The 27,814-nt window shown below is 42.4% G+C and overlaps 1 protein-coding gene across 2 annotated transcripts in view; it reads right to left on the reverse strand.

The window, feature by feature from the left end:
• The window catches only part of Efna5 (ephrin A5), a 281,409-nt gene extending 254,570 nt beyond the window's left edge, over positions 1–26,839 (reverse strand). Inside the window, exon 1 of one of the 2 annotated variants that reach the window (XM_031368577.1) lies at positions 26,445–26,839. In XM_031368577.1, the coding sequence (XP_031224437.1) occupies positions 26,445–26,569 (125 nt within the window). In that variant the 5' untranslated portion in view covers positions 26,570–26,839. The remainder of the gene's footprint in view (positions 1–26,444) is intronic. The other variant, XM_031368578.1, reaches the window with a different exon arrangement.
• Between the last annotated feature and the right edge of the window lie 975 nt (positions 26,840–27,814).

Raw genomic sequence — 27,814 nt, forward strand, 5'->3', positions numbered from 1 at the left:
AAAAAAAAAAAAAAAGGAAGGAAAGAAGGAAGAAAATTTTGGGCATGCTAATTCACTTGACTGTATCAATCATCTCCCCAGTGGATGGACCAAAGCCTGTGGTGTGTATCATTAATTTATAATATAAAAAAAAAAAATGGAACTGAATTCTAAAGCACCCTGTATGGGTAAAAGCATAATTATTCTTCTAATTTGAAAATTCTACAAAGTGCCCTATAATAAACATAAAGAGGGAAGAGCCTTGACCGACCTTGAGGGTGAGGGAAAGAGATGCAGACTCACAGGACAACTTTCCTGAGGTGAGAGGGATGCCAATGGAGAGCAGGGAAGACTCGGTAACTTACTGCTAGCTCCTCACTGTCCCTGTCAGACACAGACAGGAAACGGTGTGCACATTCAGTCATACTGTGCATATATTCAAAGAGTTACTGGCAGAAAGAATGTTAATAGGCTTCCAAAACTGGAATTTACAGGTGGGGGGGACGCTGCCACCTGGGTGTTGGTACCATCAGGGGTAGTGACTCTTAAAATAGTGCTTTTTTTTTTTTTCATTTCCAAAGCAATGAGAAAAATAAAAACTATTAAAAACTCCTTAGCGATTAGGTAGGCATGAGCTCTCAGGAGCTGCTCGCTCAGAACCTCTAGGAAGAGCATTCCAGAAACTCTGCTGGAATCTGGACTTTCGAATGATTCACACATTCTAAGCAACTAAGAATTTTATTTAAATAAAATAGGAGAGTTGTAAAGTCCCATAAAACTCCCTTAATACAAATTATTTGCCTATTTTTCAAATATAGTACCTTTATTATATTTTTCCTGATACCTAGAGGGAGTGATGCAATGTAAAACAAAGTGTGTTTACATATCTTCAAACAAAGTCATTTCTTTTATATTTTGCCTACTATGAACACATTTCTCTTATACAATGCTGAAAACTTAGAAAACAGATACACAATTTTTTTTTTTGGTTGGAGGGAGTATATTATTTTGTCAGCATCATCCTAAATATATCATGGGCACAATGGTCTATAGCAGATTAAGAGTAATTAAATATTTATAAAAGAAATGTATTAAAATCATACTCCCAATATTAGCCCTGTTACTAGAAGCTCTCATTTTTAAAATATCTTTAGTGAAAATAATTATCTAGTAACTGAGAATAAATATCAGTGAAAATTTATATTAATACTCTGGTAAACAAAACGATCAACATTACAGAATTATAGTTTATGGGAAAAACCAATTCTACATAGGCTCAGCTTAGATTCTTAAATTCAATACTGTTCATTCTTTTCACCTGACTAGGAAACAAGAAACACTAAGTTCACAGACAACAAATTGTAGAAAGACTAGCAAGCACATGGTTTACTGTCCGGTTTACTGTCCGTAATGGCTGCTACTCCCAGATCGATCTACTTGCATAAGAACAGAACCTAACCTCTAAGATGACACACCTTCCTGCCACCAAAACCACACAGACAACAGGAAATGGTAAGAATCCAGTTCAGTCTACCCAACAAAAGGGATTAGGAGTAATTTGACTAGAAGTTGCAGAGAAACTAGGACCTAAGGTGGCCCAAGAGTCTCTAGGAAAATGGATTAGTAAACAAGACAATTCAATGCAAGACAGAGCACAGACCAGGTAAAGTAGATAGTAATTAGTCCTTACTATTTATGTATCCACCGCTACACTTCTCAACAGGGTGATGCAAACGCACTTAGTAACTTACTTACAATGTAGCCTGCACTTAGCAACTCATTTACAATGTAACGGACTTTATGATTGAAGCCTTCTTTCTTGTATAGAGAACTGGCATGTGGGACTTAAAGGTTCATCATGTTTTGTCTACTTAGGTTCTCATAGATTATTAAAACAAGTTTTGAAATTTGTCTACTTCATATTGTTACTATGATATATGTATACACACACACACACACACATATACATATATAAATGATCACATTTGGAAAAGAAATGCACATCACAAGAGTGCTGTAGGAAATTCATTAGGAGTATGGCTGTACAACCACATTCAGACAGCTCTGAGAGGAGCTGCCTGCCACTGAGCACTCCTGGCCTGATTTCCACTGCTTTACAGAGTTCGGCAACTGTTGAGAGACCTTCCCAACTGTACTGCTTGCCACCTCCCAAAGGCAAGGAAGAAAACAAACGAAAGTCAGTTCAACAATTCAGCTCATGCTACATTGTATGAAGCTGTAAGTGAACATTTTTTTTTTAGGTTCTTATTTTGTTCCTTTGAAGAACATAAGAGGTTTTTTTGTTTTGTTTTGTTTTTTGTTTTTTGGTTTTGTTTTTGTTTTGTCTAAATTTGGAATTTAATCAGACAAAACTCGGTTGAGATCCCCCCTGTGGGAGGATTTCTAGATTTGACTTGTCAACACTGCAGAGGCTGCTTAAGTCTTCTGTAGTTAAATACATGTGATACGTTATTGTCGTTAATCACTAACTATAATTTTGATTTAGTTTTGCATTTGCAAATCCTTAAAAAGCTATGCCTGAGAAGAAAACTGGAAAAAAATACTTTGAGAATATAGTCAGTGTGTATTTTAAATTAAAGGAAAACATGCTGTGTTCACTTCAAAAGTTCACACTTGTGGTAGGTGTGTATGAATGAATTCCCTTGCACTGACAAACGGGGTGTGTATGGAAGTGAGAGTTTCCAACCATGTCGATTTAAAAGGCTAATAGATTCAGCAAGTCAAACGTGACCTGGCAGAGGACAAAAATCTCTCTTTACAGATGAGGAACCTCAACTTGACCTGGGTCAAATGACTTACCCAAAGTCACGCAATTAACGGGTCAGGGTCCTGACACAGTCCAGACCTTCTGAATCCCATGAGTCCTCTGAAATACCAACCAGTTCTATCATCTTGCAAAAATGGAAAGGAGCATTTCAAGGTATTGGATGATTTGCTCAAGGTTAAACATCTAGCTGGTTTTTAAAAAAAAGAAAGCAAAAATGAAATGAAAAATTAACAACCAACCTAACTGGAGGCTTTGGCAGTTTTGTAAGGCACCACATGATCTTCTGCAGGGTCCAAATCAGAATTCCCTTCTGACTGGCACTTGCCTTCAGGTAAAGGTTCAACACATGCAGGTATATTAGCAGCCGAAGACATGAAAACAGTGTTCAGGCAATGGAACTTGTATGCTAATATTCCCAAGATTATTTCTCCAAGTGACTGGACCATAATAATAATGATATCCGAATTTCACTGAAGAAATATTTCACGCATTCACTTTCTCACTGAATTGTGCTCATTTTTCAAATAACACATCATCCCCATTACACAGAAGTGAAAACTGAGAGCTGAGTAAAACTAGCATCAAAGCTAGGAGGCTCTACTGGCACATTCCTATCACTGATGAATATTCTGTACCAGAACAAGATAATAAAAATATAGATATCCATTCAAATCTGCTTACTAATATCTAACATTAATTGCCTTCATAATATATAAAAGGATGATTATAAGCTTCACATGTAAAAATAGACCATTTAACTGTGAAAATAATTTCCCTGGATGAAAATCTGATTATTTCTTTTGTACACAGAAAACTGAAACATAGAAAATTAGTTTTTCATGGATCTCAGCAAATACCCAGTAAAGAAGTTTAGCCCTATACCCAGAATCCACCATAAACTCTTAAAGCCAGTTCTGGGCACAGTGATTTCACAGGCAAACCACAATCTCTGACCTCAAGAATCATATAATCTAGAAAGAAGCACACAGCTATTATATCACAAATAGCTTTACGTCACTCATGTGAGCAGCTAAGGTCGGAGACGTGAGACAGTCCCAACTCAGGACAGGGGGAAAGAAGTCCCCAAGGTCTCCCGACACTCAATTCCACTAACAGATCGGCCTGTCTGGCAAAGCGATGTACAGAGTGCACAGAGGAAATACCAAACCCTTTCTTCCTCTGCCATATACTTCTGGAGACTTAAAGGGAACCTGGTCCACTCCCAGGCTATCAGGAGACCTGTGTTATGACTAACTAGGAATAATTTACTGGCCTCAAGGCCATAGCACAGAGACGGTATAGGAAAGAAATGACAGGAAGTGTAAAAAGACATGGAAGGAGGAAGAACCCGCACCCTGGGAATAAAGTCCAGTCAAGCAAATATAGGCTATTCCCTATTAGTTTCTTTATTCAAAATATATGTATTTTTAAAATTATAATATTACATCATTTCTTCTTTCCTTTTTATCTCCCTCCAACTCCTTTTTTAAACCAATATGTCAACTTTGACAGGTGTTTACTGTAGAATAAGCGAAATTACATTAGAAGTTGAAGTCAGTGTACATGAACATGTTAATCAAGACCAGCCCTGAGTGCAGGACTTGAAAATTAATGTTTGGGAAAACCTCTTGACCACACTGATTCTTAACTTCTAAAACTTTAATTCAAGAACCAGAGGTTGGCTGATTCCTGTCCAGAATAGACAGGACGATCCTCTCTACACATATAAAACAGCCTACAGCTCCAATGTTCAAGTCCCACTAAATAGTGAAGCTCTGAACTAATTATGTGCCTACCAGTGCAACCGTTTTGGCTTGCTCCTTCAGCCCATTAAACACTCAATAAGCAGGACTAAAGTGTGCGTTTTTAATACTTCTCCTTTCATATTAGCATAGATTCCCTATCATTTGACATTGTAGGTCCTCGGAAATTTTGCCCCAAGGTCATGCTTCAGCATTGCACCAAGTTCTATTAAACTAAGTATGTCACTCTACACAGCCCAGCTGAGTGGTTAAAGGAGCCACTTACAGCTAAGAGGCCTTGGGCTAGTTTAAAATATGCAAAACCCAGTCTGCTCATCTGTAAAGCAAAAATCAGTATAATGCCACTCTCATAAGAGCTCTTGTCAGGACTAAATAAATAACAGAGGTGAGGTCCCAAGGCTCTGTGCATGGTATACAGTAAGGGTCAATGGATGGGTACCATTCCATTCTGTTCCTCTAAGACAACCCAAGTGCTTTTGCAGAAGTACAAACAAGAATCAATCTCTTCCACACCGTAACTCCTCGTTACCCACAGGGAACACCAAGGCTATCCTGTGACTTGGAAAATCTAAGGGTGGGACCTGAAGATCTAGGAGCTCCTCCTCATATCTCAGAAGTCTGGAAACGGGGGTGTACAGATCATAGATGCCCCCCCACACACACACAAACCCTGATATACAGCCTACTGTGTTTGGTGACGCTTGGTCTGTTCTATTTTTTATTTAAAGATTTATTTATTATTATATGTAAGTACATTGTATCTGTTTTCAGATGCACCAGAAGAGGGCATTAGATCTCATTACAGGAGGTTGTGAGCCACCATGTGGTTGTGGGATTTGAACTCAGAACCTTCGGAAGAGCAGTCAGTGCTCTTACCTCCACCCCCACCCCCACCCCGCTAAGCCATCTCTCCAGCCCCCTGTTCTAAATATATAATTTCCAGTGATGGCTTTGGGCAACCAGGAGATGTTCCTTGTTTTTTTTAATTTGGTTTTGTTATGTTATTGTTCTGTTGGAAACAAACAAAACTAGTGAGAAAACAGCTGTTTAATGCATGTCAGAAGTAAAAAGTATTCCAATAGAGTAAACTGGAGGAGTCACATGGAAATACTGAATGTCCTGGGTTTTAGTATTCCTCCTGACCACTCATAAGCCAAGGCTAGTTTGGAGATCTTTACCATTCACCAGTACCCACTTATACTTAGAAATAAAGTGTAGCAACCTGCGCCCTTCATACTACAAGTGCTGACTCAGAATGAGAATGGAGTAGATGAGATATTTCTGTATCTGCTTTCAATTGTGCTGTGAACCTAAAACAGATCAAAACAACAACAACAACAAAGCATTTTTTTTTTCCAAAGCAAAAACACAGCCTCACATTAATGTTCTATAACGTGGTCAACACACCTCTCCCACAAATGCCTGGATAGTTTTCTAGCATAAAAAGTTTTCCTTCAGTACACATGGCCCCAGCTACAAATGTAGCAGAGGATGGCCTTGTCGTGCAACAATGTGGAGAGAGATCCTTGGTCCAGTGAAGGCTCGATAGACGCCCCAGTGTAGGGAAACTGAGGGCAGGGAGGTGGGAGTGGGTGGGTGGGTTGAGGAATACCCTCATAGAAGCAGGGGGAGGGAGGGAGGGAGGGAAACCAGGAAAGGGGATAAAATTTGAAATGTAAATAAGGAAAATATCCAGAATTCTTCCCATAGTCAATCATCAAATCCAGACACTATTGTGGATGCCAGCAAGTGCTGGCTGACAGGAATCTGATATAGTTATCTCCTGAGAGACTCTGACAGTACCCAACTAATACAGAAGTAGAGGCTCACAACCATCCATTGGACAGAGTACAGGGTCCTCAATGAAGGAGCTAGAGAAAGGACCCAAGGAGCTGAAGGGCTTGCAACCCCTTAGGATGAACAACAACATGAACTAACTAGTACCCTCAGAGCTCCCAGGGACTAAACTACCAACCAAAGAGTACACATGGAGGGACTCATGGCTCTAGCAGCATATGTATAGCAGAGGATGGCCTAGTCGGTCATCAAGGGCAGGAGAAGCCCTTGGTCCTGTGAAGGTTCTATGCCCCAGTGTAGGGGAATGCCAGGGCCAGGAAGTAGGAGAGGGTGGGTTGGTGAGCAAGGGGAGGGGGGAAGGAAAAGGGTTTTTTAAATTTATTTTTATTTTATTTTTTCTTTTTTTCAGAGGGGAAACTGGGAAAGGAGATATCATATGACATGTAAAGAAAATATCTAATATAAAACAAGAAAGAAAATATCCAATTGAAAAAAAGGGAAAAAAAAGTTTTCCTTCCCCTTCTAGCTCCGTCCACAGGGCCACATGGCCTGCAGGTCTTTGCTCATATATCTAAAGGTCCCTGGCTGGACTAGTCTTCTATTATTTCCATCTTGACTATTAAAACCATGCTTATTTATTCAGAATCTAGACTAAATTATCTCCCTTCCCGGAAGTGCTGCCCAGTGGCCCCTGGACAGATGTGCCTTCTCCCAGCACGCACAGTGTTCCATGCTTTCTTGTGACATTGTCTGTCCTAACACGCTAGTGGAGTAGAACAGTTTGGTGATTGTCTTGGCAATTAATGAATATTCTAATCATCCTGGTATTGGCCTGCATGTGCTCTTCAGCACGGATGTGCTCGCACCAAAACATCACGGAAGACTGTGCGTTTCATGTCAGTGGCATGTCGTCAGTGGAGATGAAAACTTCATATTACCCCACTGGTTTTCAACGTGTATTAATTAAAAATGACTTTACAGTCAGGACATACGAGGATTCCTTTTTTTTTTTTTTTGTAAGGTTCCTGTTTACTTTTCCAGTTGGTAAATGCATCAAGATGGTTTTCACTAAAATATAAGTCAGCCAGCTGTTAGTTTTTTTTTTTTTTTTTGGATTCTTGAATTAAAAGATTAAAAAAAATTACTTAGCTTTTACTCACGGCACTTCACTTTAAACAACAGTATCTGTACTCTGTCTAAACGATGTCTTGAGAAAAAGTTCAAATTTCTCATGCACTAAGAACAACTCAACTCCAGAACTTTCATTTCAAATGGCGTATGGCTCTCCCTCACCCATCTGATACCTTAGGGATGCAATGGGCGCTTAGGACACCCAGGAAAGTATGTAAGCCAAAGAAGTGACAGCGGAAGGCAGGAAGGCCACAGAGCCTCAGTACACGGACCAGGAAGGGAGAGCGGTTATTCTGGAATTCAGATTTATCAATTTCTCTTTCGAGTTCCCCCCAAAGCTACGTTTAATGTTGTCCTGAAAAGGCTGCATCACCGCCAAGAAGGCTGCGCTCAGAGACCAGCTGGACCCACCCAAACAAGCAGCTTTGCGTCTGCTGAACTTCTCCTCGATAGACAAGACAGCCAGTGTTTCTGCACTTCGGGCTCCTAAATTCTCTGCAACCCAGCATAAGCCCCTGCTGGCTTTGTAGCCAGCTTCTTTTTCCGCTCTGTGGTGCATTTACGAGTTCAGCTGTGGGTCTGTTCATTTCCCTCCAGTCTTTCTTCTCTCCCTCACACATGCACACTCCAGGCTGGGCTGGAGTGCTGACTAAGCGGGAACAATCGGAGGCTTTGAAGAAGGCTCAGCCGCAGCCCCAGTCAATATTTACTTCAGTGTGAAGCCACTGTTTTAAAGCTCCTCCCAAGCAGAACCCAACAGTGGGGAGTCCCTAGAGGTTTTTGGGAAAAAAAAATTCACAAGAGGAAAGAGAGGTGCAGAGATGAGTAAATAGATTACTGTCCAAACCACTTTCTCAGAGAAAATAAGGAAGGATTTTCTACAAAACGGGTTAGACTTTCAATACTAATTAGCAATTTATAACAAGAAAAAACAATTGTCCTCCAACACTGATTACTGCAGCCTTAAAACTCCAAATCAGGCTGCACTGCAAATCTACTTAATGCGACTCCTGTCTATCTGTGAGCAGAGCTCTGTTCCTAACAACCACCTGGAGCTTACCAATGTTTGCTTCTTCTGCTCAGAATGTCACTGCAGGACTGTGGGTACCCTTAACCTACCCCCTATAGCTCATTTTTCTACCCAGATCTTCTATCTACTGTCAATCCAAGTGCGTCTCAAAGAAGTTGTAATTACCAGACTCATGAATGAATGGTATGCCATGTCAAACGCTGGCATTGCCTGACAATGCCTTCTGTCTTAGCCATAGATGGAGAAGGTTGACCAGGATGCTAGAGAGAGTAGCTCAAAAGTCATAGGCACTCCTTTCCCACAGTTGGAGGCGGCTTACAATGGAGCAGCAGATACAAGGGGAATTGTTGACCACCATACGACAGTGGAGTCACGTGAAGACACTCTCTTGTATTGAATGGCAGTATCACCTGTCAATAAAAGGCTGATTGGCCAATGAGCTGAAGCAAGATTAAAAGGTGGGACATCTGGTAGAGAAAGAGGAATTCTGGGAAAATAGTCAGGTGCTAGAGATTTGCCCCAAACTCTGAGGAGACAGATACATGAAATTGAGAAGGAAGTTACCAGCCACATGGCTCACTTAAAATAAAATAAACTAGATTATTGAGATATGAGCTAGTCAGGAACACAACCAAAGCTATTGGCCTAGGTATTTATTCATACAGAAGAAGTCTCAGAGTCATTATTTCTGGGGACAAAGTGGCTCCAGTTACAGAGTCAATGTTGTTGAGATAATCTTGGTTACAGTTCTCCCAAACCACTAAGGGATCTATGTTATTTTTATAACCTAATCATGTATCCTAACCTCATTCCATAGAACTTGTATAGAAACAGAGAATAAAAATCCAGAAAGTTCAATGTTAAGCATGCACAACTGGCCCAAGTTATCCATGACGATTTCGTAGAGAGGCAAATAAGTCATTATCTTCTAAATTCTAAACATCTAAAACGTGGTGACACAATTTAGCCTTTGCTAAGAAAACCCCAAGAACTCAAACCACCCTTCCCTGCAAACCAGAGGAACAGAAAAGACAGCAGCATCGCCTGTTCCGTTAGGGCTCCTAGTGTGGAGAACTGTCATCTGACATCTCCACAGCACTGTTTACTGTACAGGTAAATGGCAAACAGTTAAAATGCAATTCAACATCCTAAACAGTGACTGGGTTGTCATACACTCAATTTGATAACAACACACTCTCGCGGAAAGAAACTACAGGGCAAGCCTGGGTACATTTCTGGCTGATCCTTTTAAAGCAATATTAAACAGAATTTAAGAATTTAATGTTTTGTCTATCAGTAAGTCAAGCTTCTTTTTTGTTTTGTTTTGTTTTGTTTTTTGTTTGTTTTGTTTGTTTGTTTTTGTTTGTTTTTCGAGACAGGGTTTCTCTGTGTAGCCCTGGCTGTCCTGGAACTCACTCTGTAGACCAGGCTGGCCTCGAACTCAGAAATCTGCCCCCTCTGCTTCCCAAGTACTGGGATTAAAGGCGTGCGCCACTGCAACCCAGCCAATCTTCTTTACTATTTCTTTTTTTTTTTTTTTCATAAAGAAAATAAGCTTGGGGGTGGGGTGTGTAGAAGGGCAGAAGAGATGGCACAGCAGTTATAGCTGCTAATCCAGGGACCAGATGCATTTTCTAGCATGCACCTTAGACAGCTCATAACCACCTGTACCTCCAGGTCTTTGAGATCTGACGCCCTCTTCTGGCCTCTCCAGGGACTCACAAATACGTATGCATACAAAAACAAATAGACACGCACACATATGCATAGAGAAAAATAAATGAATAAATCCTGAGAGGAGAGAGAGAGAGAAAGAGAGAGAGAGAGAGAGAGAGAGAAGCTTGAGTGGAAGCAACTGAATACTCATTAAAATTATAAGGAGAATAATACAAAAAGTTAAACAACTCATAGCAAGCTGGTTTTCTTGACAAACTTCAACTTCCAACTTAGGAAGTTAAGGCTTTGGTATGCAATGACAAGAGAAAAAAGGTAAATCCGGCCAGTGGTCCCACGAGCACGCTTTTAAGTATAAAAGCATTGTACTTGTAAGGGAAATTTGTTCTGCAGCCTTAGCAGTTGCTCACTCAATTTCAGTGTTCCTTATGATAAACTCAGGAGGCGTGTTACCACTGGCCAAGTAGTCTTAAATTTCTGGATGCCCCATATATGGATCATTGATGATTTCCCTTCTGAAGCACTTTTCTTTGTTTGAGGAGGAATAGCTAACAGTAAAGGAAGTTCTAAAATAATTGTGTAAGGACATGAATGCTACTTTAGAACAAATAATGAACACACTGGCTATTCGCCTAACTATAAACACACCAAGCAAAATCTGCTTTCAGTGGCCACCAGACAGCTCTCCAAGGAAGGTGGCCTTTAGCAGTGATGGTACTTGGGCTTCAGCAGATTAAATCTGTGCTCCGTGACAAATCCAGCTGGATGCTATGATCTATTTGTGCTCCTGCCGTTAATGTGTGCATAATTAATATGCAAGTTAGTTTTAAGGCCACAATAGCAAGAGTTCTTGAGCAGACAGACATCAAGAGACTGCCGGAGAGGTAGGGCTTAGATTCAGAGAACTCTGAGATCTCAGGGCCAGCCTGGTTGCCTTCAGGAACAACCCTAGACAGGAATTGATTTGTTTCAACAAGCTCCTCATTGGAAATACAAGCATTCTGCAGGAGGGTGTCGGTATTCATTAATTTCTTCTTGGAGATAGAGATATCTCATTACACCTATGAAGCCCAAAGTAGAGAAAACAATACAGATAGCAAACTGAGAGCCAAGAGGACATTAAAAATAAATGACCAGTTTTTAAAAGGAGATCCAAACACCTTTCTGTGAGGAGAGACTTGCAGACATATCGTAAGTACCACTTTCTCCCATTTCTCCTACAGTAGAAATCAAAGGATAAACTGAAATGAGAATTCTTAAAAAAAAAAAAAAAAAGATGCAAACCACATAGCTTTCAGGCACAGCACATGCTGATAAATCTGTCTTTTAAAAAGTCAGCTCTTCCAAGATGTTTTCAGCTCTTCCAAGATGTTTTTAAGTTTTCTCTTCCGAGAGCAGTCACTCACTTGTTTTTTTGTTTCCAGTGCTTCTTGTTTTGAGACTCCGTGTCACCAGATAGCACAGGCTGACTTTGAACTCTCCACTTTCTGCCTCAGCCTCCCAAGTGCTGGATCTACAGGCATGAACCACCATCCCCACATGTTTCTCTGTAATTTATAAGGATATGTTGAATTTTATAGAGTCACTTGCATGAAGTAAAAGTGCCCGCCTTAAACTCATAATCCTTTGGTTCCCGAGCCTTCCTGAGATATGGTGCACTCTTTCCATTTTCTACAATTTTAAGATCTTATATACCTTTAAATTTTCATAGGATGGAGACATATTTTTATTGTACCTATCTATTTATTGCAATAAAATAAATGAGGTCCCTATGTACCACTACGAACAGGACTCATAACTCAACAAGCAATGAAATTTAACTAGATCCAAAAATTCAACAAAAAGTTCTAAGAGATGATAAGCAACTCCAACTTAATATGATTTTAGCTTTATTTATTATACAGTGTGTAAGAGTTTTTTTTCTCCTACATGTGTGTGTGTGTGGACCAAGGGAGAGCTTGGTACCCAGAGAGAACAGAAGAGAATATCAGATCCTTGGAACTATAGTGATGGATGGTTGTGAGTTGCCATGTGGGTGCTGGGAGCTGAACCCTGTCCTCTGGAAGAGCAGCAAGAGCTCTTAAACACTGAGCCATCACTCCAGCCCCTTGAGATGTTTTTCCTGCTCTCTAAGCCTTTGCTTCTATAATGCTCAAAAAAAGGTTTTATCCTAAGCATCTGATTATAAAACCAAAAATTTAAAAGTACATGAATTACACAGAGAGACATACCTAAAGACACAATTACAATCTATTAATGATTTATATATACACACACACCTAAAATCTCAGTAACAATCTATTAATTAATTACACATACACACACACCCCGTTAAAATCTCAGTTACAATTTTTATGATGACAGAAAACAGTCAATAACTCTGAAACACATTTTAAAACATTCAACATATTTATTTTCATTTTTTTTTTAAATGGGGGGAAAGAAACCACTAGTCAGAACGACTGGGCATACTTTACACCTGGTGGTGACCAGAGGACTTACGTGCATGATCCTATTTCAAATGAAGCCAGTGTTGGAGATATGAAAATGCCCTCAATTTGATCAGTAAATATAGTTTATTCCTAAATTTAAGTTTTCTAAACACACAGCATACTTCCCTTTCACAGTTCACATACAGTCGCAGATGCTTCTCAACGCTTTTAATCTAGGAGAATTATAAACCCTAGAAACAGTGAGAGTTCCCCTCAGCATTCCTGTTGAGAACCACCCTCATGTATGCCATAGGAAGCATAAATGTGTGCTTACAAATGAACAGCCCTACGCTGAGTTACTATTCTTAATAATGCTCATTGTTCTTACAAACTGCTGCCCAGAGTTTTAATTAAATTCATTATATCAAGAACTTAACAAGGAGAATATTTGCTTCTGCTTTATAATTAACTGCAAAAAGTGTTGGCAAACACTGTTATAAAATTAGAGCAAGACAGAAGTGGCAGTACATTCCTTCAATCCCAGCACTTGGGAGGCAGAGGCAGGCTGATCTCCGTGAGTTCAAGGCCAGCCTGATCTACAAAGTGAGTTCTAGGCCAGCCAGAGCTATGATATCGCTACAAAGTAAGACTTTGTCTCAACAACAATTATGACATTAAATAATTAATTAATTAATTAATTAAAAATAAAAGTACAGCTAAGTGGAATGCTCACCTACTGCTTTGTTTCCATAAGTACCTGATTTATAGCAAGTTCTATCTTTCTTTTCATAACACCATCTTTCAGAGGCTTGAGGTTCACTTAGGATGGTACTACTGTATCCACTTAGAATGGTAACGTTGTATCCACTTAGGACGGTAACGTTGTATCCACTTAGGACGGTAACGTTGTATCCATTTAGGATGGTAACGTTGTGTCCACTTAGGATGGTAAAATTGTATCCATTTAGGGTGGTAACATTGTATTCACAGAAAGTGAAAGTGGAGAAAACAACAAACAAAAGAAGACAAAATAACCAAATTTAACCAGTCCCACTCCTGGCTTGTTGATAAAAGCATTACATGATATTTGAGAGACAGAAGGAAACGAAGTGTTTGTTCTAAAGAACAGGACACGGGAACATATCTGCAGACTGACTACTTGCTCTGAAATACAGGATACAGGAACATATCTAGAGACTGACTCTGCAGGAACAGTTTCCTCACGAAGGACACTGGAATCATAGAAATTCAGAGCACGGAAATATTTTTTCCCCAAGTCTTTAAGACTCCACTGGAAGCATTGGCCCCTGAAAGCCACTCACAGGAACTCGGCCATTGGAAACAGAACCATGAGCACTCATCTTCTATGCTGAGTAGAAAAATAAACATTTTAGGCTCCTTTGACCACATGGGGTTAAATTACAAAGTGTTAAAAATCTGGGTTTTTTGAGGTGTCATTCTGGAACTGCTACTTGCAGTATCTTCAGGGAAGGTTTGTGTGTAAATATCCTTAAAATGTATGACAGAATTCGCTTTAAACTTCTTGGACCAAGACAACATTCTCACTGAAGTAGGGCTTGTCTACAGAGAGGACTTACAAGCAAATCCCCAGCTTTGACCTTGTTAATGGTATGTTTTTAATGAAGCATAAACCTCAATGTACAATTTCATTTTATATGTCTGCAATTTCATGGAAAGGGCTAGAAATGAGGACGGCTGGACCTTTCAGGCCTTTCAAATGACAAATAACTTTCACTCATGCAAATATGAAGTCATTTCAGAAACCAGAGAGATGACTCCATAGAAAGCTCAAGACAAAGGCTACCCTACATCCTTACAAGAAGCCAGAGAAAGAATCTCTTCCACTGAATGTACACGAAGCACCCATGGTCACAACCAGGAAACTCACAACAGTGTTTGTGGCAGTTTCTCCTGGAATCTTGTCAGAAATTTGAGACTCTGAGCCCCTACCAAGGTCTACTGAATTAATATCTGCAGTTCAGCAAGATTCCCCAAGAGCTCAGAATGCGCCTTAGTGGGAGACAAAGGGACCTAGAAAGCACTAAATGGACACTTCTTGGTGGCTGCCAGCGCTACATTGCCAGCTCTGAGAACAATACCTGGCCCACAGCAGGCACTTTACAGACACCTGTCAGGTGAAATGATGTAGCAATTTCTTATAATACTGTGTAGTCTGGACTGTCATTAAAGCCACAAAATTCTTAACTGTGAACCAAACTCTCGGATTGCCTAGGAGCACAGGCGCTCACTGCCTGCCTCCCTCTGAGTCTTGGGTATACTTCTCAGTGCTTTACACATGGTACCACTCAGTAAATATTTTATCAGTCATACCTTCTAAGTTTCCACACATGAATATATTATTACTAATACCTATAACACTTCTCTAATGTGAGATTTTGCGTTTGTTTGGTTTTAAATATTGTCGAGTAAGTATGAGATACAAGAAATAGATTCTCTTCAAACAGAGAAAATTCACCAAAAACGGGAAAGTGTCAATGTAAAATATTTATATAAGACACAGCCTGAGAGCTGGAGAGATGACTCAGCGGGTAAGAGCACTGACTGTTCTTCCTAAGGTCCTGAGTTCAAATCCCAGCAACCACATGGTGGCTCAAAACCATCTGTACAGCAACAGTGTACTCATATACATAAAATAAATAAATATATCTTAAAAAAAAAAGTCCATCACATATGAAAAAAAAAAAAAAAAAAAGACACAGCCTGATCTGGGCAGGCCTAGAGCACAAGCAGACTGTGAGGCAACTGTAGCTCAGAACTAACTCGGGGACCAAGCAGACTGTGAGGCAACTGTAGCTCAGAACTAACTCGGAAGTCCCCTGGTATTTCACTGCTTCATAGGCTTCTCCCCAAATACACCAAAGCTGCAGAGGTTTGGAAGAAAAAGAAACACTACTATTAGTTGCTTTATTTTCTTTCTTAACTACATCTAAGAGTGGCCAGGACTGTGAAACTGCTCCAACAAGCTATATGGACTAAATTGATTAGTTCTTGATCATCCAGATATTGACACAAACATCCAAAGTCAGGAAATAAGATTTTTCACAAAATAATTAGATAATTAACAACATGTGTGCATTGATTGTAAGACCATGCCCAAATAATATTTAAATTAATGAGACAACTCAGAGGCATGAATTGACTGATTCCATCTACATTGTGAAGAAGGGGCAGTAAGGGGTGGGGGGGAGGGGTCCCCATCAAAGAACTGTTGTTCTTGAACCTAATTAGGCAAATTAGATAGCAAATGTACATTCTGTTGCCAGTGGTTTATTTAGATTCAGAAAATGTATAGCTCAAAAATGAAGCAAAAGGTATGTCTGACCCTATGTGTACACATACGGATCATACACACACACACACACACACACACACACACACACACACACACGTCATGTTATTGTCCTCCCAAGAGGATAGTTGACAATGGTGATGGCTGAGTGTGTAATTAGTTTTCATTGTTCCCCTGACAGCTATGCAAGACCTTTTCCTTTATATATTGTAAATGCCTATAGAAAAAAATACATTAATAACAGGCATTTAATTACAGGCCCAGCAACTACAGAGGAAACAGGGCTGGAAAAGAAGCAAAGTGTTTCTACATACACATATTAATGTGTGGGGAAAGGGGGCATTTCACCCTCCAGTTAGAATAACCTCCAAAATATAGATGGATGACTGGCAGAAAGTGTGGGGGAAAGTCTAAAAATCGGACCCAAGTCTCCCGACAGTGAGGTATGTGTACGGTGCCACACCAACACTGAGACCAAGAATAGCATAATGCTTGCACTGAAATATTAATAAGAATAAAGGCATTGCTTATTAATAAGGGAAATACTCTTTAGAATAGCTTCATGTTTTGGTAACTGCAGTGAGGAGTACAAAGATTCAGGTTTAAATTGTGGTTTGGTCTCCCCTTTCACAGACTTTAAAAACAATTAACACTTGTGTCTCCTATCTGGGTGCTGTGCTTCCTGGGGTGGCTAATTTTAACTTCTTTCGTAAAAACAATTAACATTTGTGTCTCCTATCTGGGTGCTGTGCTTCCTGGGGTGGCTAACTTTAACTTCTTTCGTATGGTCTTTAAGATGAAGCATCCCCACGCTGCTGCGGTGGTGGACAGGAGATCCTCCGCTGAGGTCCTTTCTGGCCTAATTAGTAATTGGGAGACACGTTTTGGCAGCTTTCATTCCCCTATTATTTTCTCTGGTTTGACACAAAACCCTGTGAGAAGCACCACTATTTGAACTGCACCCCTCTTTAGTGCTGGGTCACTAAATGCTAATACATGGAGCCCCTGCCAGAGAACTACAGAGATAGGCATAAAAGTTTATTGAAGCACTAACAGTAAACAAATATATGAAGAAAACACTGAATGCCACAGTATCTAAAGCATTCACGGTCTGTCTGAACCCGGAGGTTACTGGCGAGATTGCAGACCTGGAACTAAAAGAAAAGCCCTTTAACAAAACCATCTCTTTCATCTATCTTAAAAAAAAAAAAAAAGTACTAGCTAAATAAAGCAGGCTAGTGCTCTGCTGCAGCAGAGAGGTACACCCGAGCCTCCTTCAGCCTTCTGCATAGTTCCAACTGGATGAGTAAAACTCTTCGGGAGCAGAGATTTATAGCAACTGCACCAACTGGATATGTGGAGAACATATCCAGAGGTCACCAAGCTCTGAGCCAGAGAAACATTTCTCACCCACCGAGGGTCGGGGGTGAGATGCTTAGACTGAAGTTGGGAGGGCTTTGGAAAGAGCCCCCACACAGCTACAGAATCAGCCTCAGGGTCCCCATCCCAAAGTGTCACTCTCTTCACAACAGTGCTCTGCTATGATGGTGGCTCAGGACACTTATGTGCCAGGGCAGTGGCCATGCTGTGCGAGTCAGAGGTCAGTGCTTCCACATTCCGACATCTGTCTGCATTTTCTTGCTCGGAAACAATGGAAGGAGGGCCAGGCTCATTTGCTCCCACTCTGTTTAACCTAATTGTTAAATACGAAAGACTGTTTCCCATATTGAGAGGTACTTTGCTCCCTCTGCCCATTCTCACCTGTCCCCATTAAATTAAACACCATATAAAACTTCACTCTGAAGGTTAAGTCTCCTGTATACTAAGCTCAGGAAATGCTAATCCCCCTGACTGACATCTCAGAAGCATCCAGCATCATGTCCTCCCCATGATCAAAACCTGAGTAACAATTTGTACTGCAATTAATGGCCTCGCTAAACCATCGCTTAATTTTACTCAAACCACAAGACCACATTTTCTATAGGGAAGGGCTTTCATCCTCCATGTTTGCATAGTAAGGGGCAAGAGCTAATTGTTAATTATAGTTTTTAACCTATATAAATAAGTCACTAATAAAACTTAAAATGGAAACTCTGACAGCTTGGAAACATTTAAAAAAAAAAACAACCTCTGCAAAAAAGGTTATTTGTTAGTTCATCTAAAACTAAAAGGTCACTTTGAACACTCAGTTATTTTAATCCCTAGCAGTCTAAAGCAAGCAGACTGACAGGCCTCAGAGACAGTGGACCTCGGAGGGGCGCTTTCTGGAGCAAAAGTCTCTGCCAACTCAGACCTTGACTTTAAGCATGAGATACCTCTCTGCTCTTCAAACATGCATCTTATTTACCAACTTTACCCTGAATCTATAACCACGCAGTCCTCTCTTCTACTGAGCCAGTAATCTCAAGCAGACAGAGGACTCATCAGTGCCCAGCTTAAATCAGACAGACTGAGTCAGGCTACTTTAGAAATTAATCTTAGGGAGGCTTTGCTTTTACCGAAATACATGATAATGATGTTCCCAGACATCATCAAACAGATGCAGCAGCAAGAAGTGTAGTGTAAACTTTTGGTAAAGTTTACTAGGCCACATGTTCTCCCAAATGTACCCAGAAATACAGAACATGGTGGAAGACACAGCAGACTCAGCTGCTAGGTTCTCACGAGTTTCCGCAACAAATGTGTGTCGCCTCTGAAATAATTCTCTCTTAGTACCCTCAAAAAAAAAAAAAAAGTGAGAGGCTGTGTTTAAAGGGATGCCTGGGCTATGACTTCACATCACACTTCTCAAGGCCTATCAACATTTTATTTGGGGAGGCATCTACATTTATATCCCAGCCTCTTACTGCATAAAGATACCAGGTAGCACATACGATTATGTGTATGTCTGCTGGGGTTGGGGGGAAGGGGCTGATATCAAACAGTAGGAAGACCTACTTAGTTGGGTCAGCAGAAAGAAACAGCAGAGGATGGATGGGGTGAGTGCAGGGACATTAGTAGTGACTGTAAGCTTAAAGAGAGAAGTGCCTATGGAAACATGGCACAGCCTAGCACTTAACATTAAAATACAATACACCTCAACTGTATGTTAACGCTACCTAAAATGTCCCTTTGTCAACTAAATACAGAGAGACAGCATTTTTGTGACTTTGCAAATAAGATAGTACCTTAGCTTAGAGCCCCATCAAAAATGAGTACTTGGCGGTTTAGTCCTTTCCTGTCCATATTCATTTCCAGACAATTTTCCACGAGAGAAATAAAGTCGATCTTGAAACAAGATGGCCGCTTTGAGAAGGCAGGAAGCAAAGAAAGAAGCTGGGCTCGAAAGCCAGCTTTTCTAACTGCAGAGATCCGACTTTGGTCTCGTCCTAACTCCCGTGTGTTCACAGGCCTCTGCCTGGGAATGCATCAACTACCCTGTTGGATATTTAAAGGTATTAGTAACAAAGGCATTTCTCAAAATGGCCCAATCTTTGTGTGCGATTTTGTGCACGATTGTCCAGTACCTACTCGCACGTGTGTGAAGGCACATACACCTCACAAGTGGGTAAGTTCTCGATCCTGTTTCACACCAAATCATGGTCACCAGTCATGAAAACTGGGTCACTGGCTAAGTCACAACAGGAATAACATCAATTCATATCTCTTAAGGGTCTGGCATCAAAATACCTTGCAATACACAATCAGTTCAACTGCTTTTGACATCTTAAGGGTAAAAGCATAGGAATTAACTGTTCAACATCTCTCCTTGAAACACACTTTCCTGACCTTCCCTGGAAGGAAGTGCAGATTAATTTTATGACTTCCATATAAAAATTAAAAATATTTCTCTCCATTTTTTAAGTAACTTTAAACACAATTTAAAAAAAAAATCATCTAAACCTATTTTTATTCCTCACTTCAGTGGAAAATAAGACCTGACAGTAACATTTTCTTCAACCTGTCAACTGTCAGTGGTTTGAAGGATGTGTCTAAAGATGACAAAGATTTATTTTTCCTTATTGAAAATGATAGAATCCACCTGAATGGAAGCTGAGTGAGCCGTCGCTACGGTGTGCTACAGTCTCGCGGCAACTAGGGGTACCTTCAGGAGGAGCTGAGTTTCCAACATTTTAAAGTAATGTTTTGTTGAAACATATGGTTCACTGTTTGGAAACTAGATCCAGAAAGCTCAGAAATCAAGAGTTTGTATTCATACAAATGTTCTACGAGCAAATGGTCGGTGCACGGATTTCTGGAAGCGCCACACAGTCATCCTTCAGAGAGAGCATACTCAGAGCTATGGGTCGCCAAGGGGACCAAAACACATGGACTGCCCTTCAATAAGAAGTGTGCATGATCATTTCAGTAGAGAAAGTCTGCATCTTTAATGTTTACCTATAAACCAAGCGGTTGTGTCACTGTGCTGACCTGCTCATGACTGACTACATTTTCAAAACATAAAGTGCAAACAAATTTAAGAGGGGGAAAAAAGCAGACTTCCTAGTATTGAGTAATATCCTATTCAGAAACACTGGAGGTTCACATTAATCACAACAAACTTTTCTACAAAACATCTCAGGACATGGGTTGAGAAGCAGGACTAACATATAAATGGAAAAATATAAATCAGGCCCTTCAAAGAGACAGTAATTTATTGGCGTTTGGCAAAGACCACTATGGTAAGACAAATTATTAAAAGTTGAGTATTAATATCTCATTGCTCATGCTCCTCTTTGAAGCTTTTACGCCTGAATATGAAGGTGTTATTTGTCAGAGCTGATCAAAGGACAAGTTTTCCCCCTCTTTTCAGAAGACTGATCTAAATGAGTTATCCTGGGCAAGGGAGCAAGGACTGCCTGCCCCGCTGTGCTAAGGGGAACACAAGCTTCCTTTACAACACAGATATTGGAGTTACGCTGTTATTTTAATAGTTTATATACTACTTAAGAAGAGAAAAATCAATAATATGGACTGAATCACCACAGAGTGGTTCATTACTGAAGGGATCATACCTTTTAGAACCCGTATAGCTTCAGGGGTTATTCATGACAATCAGAAAAAGACATAGAATAGAATAAAGTCTTCCTCAAAAATTAAGCAACTGGTTTCTGTTGAAAAAGAAACAATGTATCAAACACAGCTGTATACATAAAACTGTTGTGTTTTTAAATACATTCTTATGTTTTGTTCCTCTCTCTGTCTCTCTCTGTGTGTGTCTCTCTCTGTCTCTCTCTCTGTCTCTCTGTCTCTGTCTCTCTGTCTCTGTCTCTGTCTCTCTCTCTCTCTCTCTCTTTCTCTCTCTCTCTTTGGTAAGTTATTTTGGCATCTTCTTTCCCCAAGACAGCAAAGCCCAGGGCTCCTAAAGGACTAATTGTATTCATTCACTTTCCTGGCCCAGCATGAAGCTGGTAGCTTGCTCAGTTCATAGCAACAGGAGAGAAGGGAGGTGCCATCTTTATAGGTCGCTGTCCAACAGGAAACCAGGCCAGTGGGGAGACTGCAATGAAATGCCTGTATTTTGCAAGATTAAACAGCAGAAAATCCAGGAAGTTAATTTGCCCCAAATAGCTAAGGGTTTCATCTAAAGCTGCCTGTTTTCACAGGCAGAAAGCTCAACCCGGGTATCAGCTCCAAAATGCCCTGGTTAATACCACTCAAATCACACAACAGAAGAAGTGAATTACTAAACACTGTCCTGGTATCTTTGATCACTCTTAGTTTAATGTCATTGGTTTCATATTGGACATCCTGAATGAGCCCATACAGCTGCCTCACACAGCATTGATATACCAGTCACCTTAACAGCAGGCAGTATATGCTTTCTGTTAGCTTGGTATGACTATATAAAATAATGCACACAATGGCTGGGAAATAATAAACTCATTGGCTAATCTAACTCTGTAAAACTCCAAGAGAGACAGGCCAAAAACCAAGAAGCAGACCTATTCTGCAAACATCTATATTTAAATGGAGAGGAGGGAGAAAGGCCAGTATAAAGTGCAGATCTCTTATTAATGGACATAGGTAAGGTCACAGACTAGCAGTCTAGTGTAGAATGCTTATATAACTCAGATATAAATATCAAAATGATAAAATTATCCCAACACAGCTAAGAAAATGATACATTATATGGCACTGAAACTCAGGAGTTAGCTTTCCTAAGATGCCATTTATTTAAGAAAGATTTATGTTCTGAACATATAGACATTACTTTAAAATGTTTAAACTTCAAAAACAAAACAAAAAAAAAATCCTTTACAAACTCAGCCAGAGAGCCCACTGGAAGTCAAAATAAACCTTTCCTCTCTCCTCACAACTAGTTACTACATCTAAACCTTGATGACTTCATTTATTTGTCCATGGAAAAGGGATAGTGCCAGCATTCTGTCATATATGAACAAACTGATGATGGCTCCGATTTTTAAAAATGATCCACGGAATTCTGAAAGAAAAGTACTCAAGGGGAATATTCTTAGAAAAATATTAGGACTTCTATTTAGCTATATGCATAGGTCCCTCACGTAAAGAAGGATTCGGGACTGCTATCTCACAATTCTAATATGTCTAGGACTCTATACATGAACACAAGTAAATGATGAGCTTCTACTCATATGTGAGATGTTTCGTATAGTTCCTTTAAAAAAAAAAATGAAAGAAAGAATGCAACAACAGAAGCCAACGTGGTTGTACTCAGTAGAGTCTTCATGATATTTTTCATATTAAAGGAATAAACTCTCAGGCTGATAATATTCAAACCTTAGCAGGACACAGGTTGAGGAGAGCTAGTATTAGTTATATTTGCAACCATCATCAATTTTTTACTCCCTTATCTACAATACAAATCAGAAGATAAATTTAAAGGCTCCATTGTCATTTTGGCAAACAGAGAAACTGAAGAGCAACTTTCCAGGATCCACACAAGTGGATTATGAGAGTATTTGTTGGAAGCATCGAACTGTTTACAGCATCTTCAGGTTAATGGGACGTGTTCTTAATATAGCTATGTCTATTTTGTATGGGCATAGCTACCAAGGGGGAATGCAAATAAAGTTTTATTATTGTAAGTTATCTTTTAAAAGTTCCTTTAAAGCTTTCTATGGTTTTAACTTAAATAGTTAAACTCTCTTCAAGTTAGATTTTCATCATGCAAATGATTCCCCTACAGTCCAGCTCAGAATACAGGGCGACACTTAAAAAAAAGAGGATTGTCCACAATTTTAGGTGAAACTCCAGCAGCCTTCAAATTTGAGAAAGGTAAAGGATGCATTTTGGCAAATGTGATGTAGCAGTCCTATTTACAGTGATACTTTCTCAGTCTCTATTTCACAGATTTGTGCCAATTCGGTGCTTAAAATCAACTGGGTTCACTGTTCGATAAACCCAGGCAACAATAGTTAGCGCAGTTAAAAGCTAAACACCCATTGCCCAGGCTGACAAGCAAGGAGACAGGCTCTACCTGGAACCCCAATTGGACAGGACGTGAGTTTATATTTTCTCGAAATAACAGACTTATAGATACTTGGGGCCTCAACACAGAGTCAGTAAAGATAGTAGTACCATATGGTAGACAAAATTCTTTCTGCCACAGCAGTGACTTCAAGAACTTGTAGAGAACGAGGTGCCTAATGTTGATGACCAAGATAGATTTGATTTTATTTCAACCTAAATAAACACAATTTCAAGCAGAATCTACTCCATTTACTTTGTGGACAGAAACTATCCGTTCTTATCAGTTTAATGTGTTCACTAAGCTTCTAAGTTAAAAAAAAAAAAGAATTTAAGTTGCATGTAATATATTCCTACTTATTACTTTATTAACTTAGCAAAATCTTGACACATCTAGAGACAGCCAGAAGTCAGGCCCAACATTACAAAACCATGATGTCAATGAAAATGTTCATTTAATTTATAATACTAAACAAACCCATACAAGTTCTATGAAATTGTTTTCTATCCCAGTAACAAAGTATTAAGTTTTCTTTGAAATGACTTATTTTGCATTTGCCCTTTTTGGTTACATTAAACTGACTTTTCCTGATATATAAAAAAATACATTTCAATTCATAAATCTGAATTAAAACTACCAATCACTACCTACTTTTTAAGTAAGTTTTAATGCAACACCCAGCCATGATAAAAGTCTCCATAAGTCGGTAAGAATATTAAATGTTGGATCAGAGAAAGGTCCCTGATTCTTTCTTTGGGATGCCATCAAGCTGCTCATGATTAAATAGTGAGGTATTTTCACAGCCTTCCGATTAGCATGCTAGTTTAAGGCTATTCTGGTCTTTTAAAAGTCTACAGATTATAACTGCACAGGTTCAAAGCTCCCACGGCATCCAGTGAGAAAGAGTTCTCTTTAGGAAGGGCAGATCTATCTAAAAACATGACCTATGACAAAAATCAATTTGCTAATCTCAAACCAAACAACGGTATCAAAAACATAAAACTGAGATAAAATGTCCCACAACTTACTGAGCCTAGCTTGACAGGGGAAGAGGGGAGAGACCAGGCTAGCTGATCCTTCCCTCTGCTCTAATCTAAGACAAACTGAGACAGCCACCTTTCTAATGAATGAATTACCAAGACAAAGAAAAAAAGAGAAAAAAATCCTACTGAATTATTTTGAGTGGCCAACAAGAGTGAAATGTCCCAAATTCAAATAACTGGCTCTACTTTATTAGATAAATCATTTAAGTTTAAAAATATAAACGGATGATCCATACATGCTGCCCAGTAAAGTCCAAAGGTGTCTACCCCCAAGCAACGTAATTAGACTTGCTTTTAACACCATTGCAAATGGAAAGCTTGCTCTATTTGTCTTGTCAGCTTTAATAAAAGGCATGTTCTCTGGCAGAGTGTCGTCTCTTTCTCTTTTCCTAACAGTGGCTAGTGGCATGTCAAAGAGGAAATAGCTTCCCATTCTAATGCCCACCCCCACGACACCCTTTTTATTTAAAAAAAAAAAAAAAACACAAACTTTCAAGGATGTGCTAGGCAGGCACTTTAGACTACCTGGGTGTGACTGGGCAGGAGTAACAGGGTGGGGCGATTTCTCCCTAGGATGGACAACCCTGAGCGTTCCTGGAGAAGACTGTTCCTCATCCCTGCTGACCCTCGTCAACCGGGAAAACCCCTGAATTCATAACGGAGGGAAGGCTGGAGGTGCTAGAAAAGGCTGGTGGGAAACTGAATTGGAGGCGTCCGCCGGCCCCCTCGCCTAGAGCTTTAGATGCGCCACAACCACAAGCTCGGTCCTTGGCCTCCCTCCCGCCTCTTTCCTAGCAACTTCCACTTCAGCCCAGAGAAAAACCTGTGATCCTAGGTACAAGCGACACTGCTTCCCTCCCAGGACAACACACCAATACTACCAGCCCACAGCTGGAAGCAGAGCTATGGGGGCCCAGCGGGCACAACTGCTGGGTCCAGAACAGGGAAAAAGTAAGGTTTGGGAGCAGCCCGGACCAGAAAGGGTCTGTCTGGTGCTGGGGCCGACCCTCCTCCCCTCTCCGGGGTCCAGGATCGCAGGGTGGCTGCGGCTGGCTAGAGCCCAGAGCGAGCGCTAGGGCAGTCCCCGGCGCCCTCCTCCAGCCTCCCGCCGAGCCCGAAGGCTTTGGGGTCGCCCAGACACTGTCGCAGGTAACCGCGCGTTCCTCCAGCTGCGCAGCTCCAGGCCCCGGGGCGAAGGCTCCCACCTCCCGGCTTGCCAACTCCAGTGGCTCGCTCTGCACTCCGTGACGTAACCCGGCATTCGATCAAACTTTCTGGCACCTTAAGCCCATTGGGGGTGAAAGGAGGGTGCCCGAGCTGGCAGAATCCTTTCCACTGCCAAGCGCGATGGGCCTAGACCGACTTGTCCGTGGGTGGGTGTGTGGGGCGGGGGGTGGGGGGTGTCCCCGAACAGTTATCTTGCAGTTAAAAAGAACATTAAACCCTAAAGCTTCCACTTCCCACTCACCCACCCCTCCAACCCCCTCTTCGCTTCCCTCTAACCGGTGCGCGCTATCTATGCGCGCAAGGAGGAAAAAGAAGGAAATATGTTTAAATAAAAATTTTAAAATAAAAAATAAAAAATAAAACAAACTTTGATGCTATTTAGAGGGTCTCGGCCCTAGCCCTGCGCCCCCCAGGCTCCAGGGAGGACCTCACAGCAGTACGCACCCGAGGCTACCAGCACCCAAGCCCTGAGCCGGGATCCGGAGGTACGAGCCAATCTCCCCGGTCTGGGAAGCGATGGCCGGGGTCCGAGGCTCCCGCCCATTCCCGAGTCTTCCCCGCACCCGGTCGGAGGCAGCGGCTCCGCGCAGCCCCGGGGATGGCGAGCAGCCGCCGGCCCTGCCGCCGTGGCTTAACAAAGAGCGGCGCGGAGCGAGCGCTTCCCGCCGGCGCCGGGCGGCCAGCGGCGTCTGGCGACGCAGGCTCCGAGGGCGCGCGCTGCCTGCGGCTGGTGCGCGCCGCTCCCGGCCGCCGTGTCCCCTGCTCCCGGCCCAGGCCCGCGGAGCCCGAGCTCTCGGCGCCCCCGCCCCGGCCACCTTACCTGGGGTTGCTGCTGTTCCAGTAGACGGCGTAGCGGTCGGCGACGACTTTGGAGCCCGGGTCCTGGCTGAACACACACATCCAGAGCACCAGAAAGAGCAGCGTCAACATCTCCACGTGCAACATCACGCCTAGCCAGCGGCGGAGCCCCCGACGCGCCACTCCGGGGAGAGAGCGGGGATCCAGGGGGAGGGAGGGAGAGGGGCAGCCGAAGAGAGCGGACGCCAAATAAATAGGAAGAAATAACGATGAAGGGGCGAGAAGCGCGCGGCGAGCGCGGGAGGAAGAGGAGGAGGAGGAGGAGAGAAGAAGAAGGAGGCAGTGGGCTGGGGCGGGGGGGACAAACTCGCGCCCCCACTGAAGGGCTCGGGAGGGGAGAAGAATCACAAGACGGAGAGACGCGTGCGTGTGTGCGGTGGCGGCGGCGAGGGCGGGGGAAGGGGTGCGGAGCGGTGTCTCGGGCGGCGGCTGCAGGCCGGTCACCCCGGGAGAGGGAGGTGCGTGCGGGGCCGGGCGGCGGCAGCGCGGGTCGGGGCAGGCGGCGGCGCGCGCTGCACAGTCACCGGGAGTTGAGCGCCGCGGCCGCGGGGAGACATACACCGGCCCGCCGGGCCCGGCTCAGTGTCGGCGCCGCGGTCTGCACGGGCTTCCTCCGCCGCGCTGGGCCCTCGCCGTGCGCCCCGCTTTGCTCCAAGTTACTTTGGCGGCCGGAGAGAAACTGCAGGAGGAGGGCGCTGTGTGGAGGGGGGGCGGAGGGGGGGGCGTCCTCACGCTGGTGGCCCCAGGAGGCTGGAAGCTGTCCGGAGCCTCCCTTCGGTGCCTTGGCCGGGCGACCCCCCGCAAGGCTCGCAGGAGTCCTGGGGACTGCGGTACCCGGAGGTGCGCAGAGAAGGCTGGCGATCTGGATCCGCGAGCCCGGCCCTGCCGGCGTCCTGGAACTGCCCAAAGCCGCAGCCCAGCGCTCGGGCAAGCAGAGGAGGAGTGGGTCTTGCTTCGGGGAAGAAAAAAAAAAAACCAAGCTCAAAGAAAAGTTTGGCTCTTCACGTCTTCCAGCAGGTCCCCAGAGGAGTCCGGCCGCAGAGGCAGAGCGAGATGGCACCCCCCGGGCGCTGGCTGAGCCGGGGATTTCTCCTGCTTGCTCGTCTTGGCCGGGTGTGGGTGCCGCGGAGTGAATGAAGAGCAGAGGTTGTGAACCAAGCCAGCCAGGCGGGGCCGAGATGCCCAAACCTGCAGGGCGACGCCGAGCCAACTGCTGGGCTAGGAAGCGGGAGGGGAAAACAATCACTTTCGGATGGAGCCCTCCAAGTCCGGGATGGGCTGATGTCAGTCTCCGCTCGCCTTCCCGGAGCGAGGCTGAACCCCCGCACGGCG

This window comes from Mastomys coucha, unplaced genomic scaffold (genome assembly GCF_008632895.1).
Source record: "Mastomys coucha isolate ucsf_1 unplaced genomic scaffold, UCSF_Mcou_1 pScaffold14, whole genome shotgun sequence".
Taxonomy (NCBI): domain Eukaryota; kingdom Metazoa; phylum Chordata; class Mammalia; order Rodentia; family Muridae; genus Mastomys; species Mastomys coucha.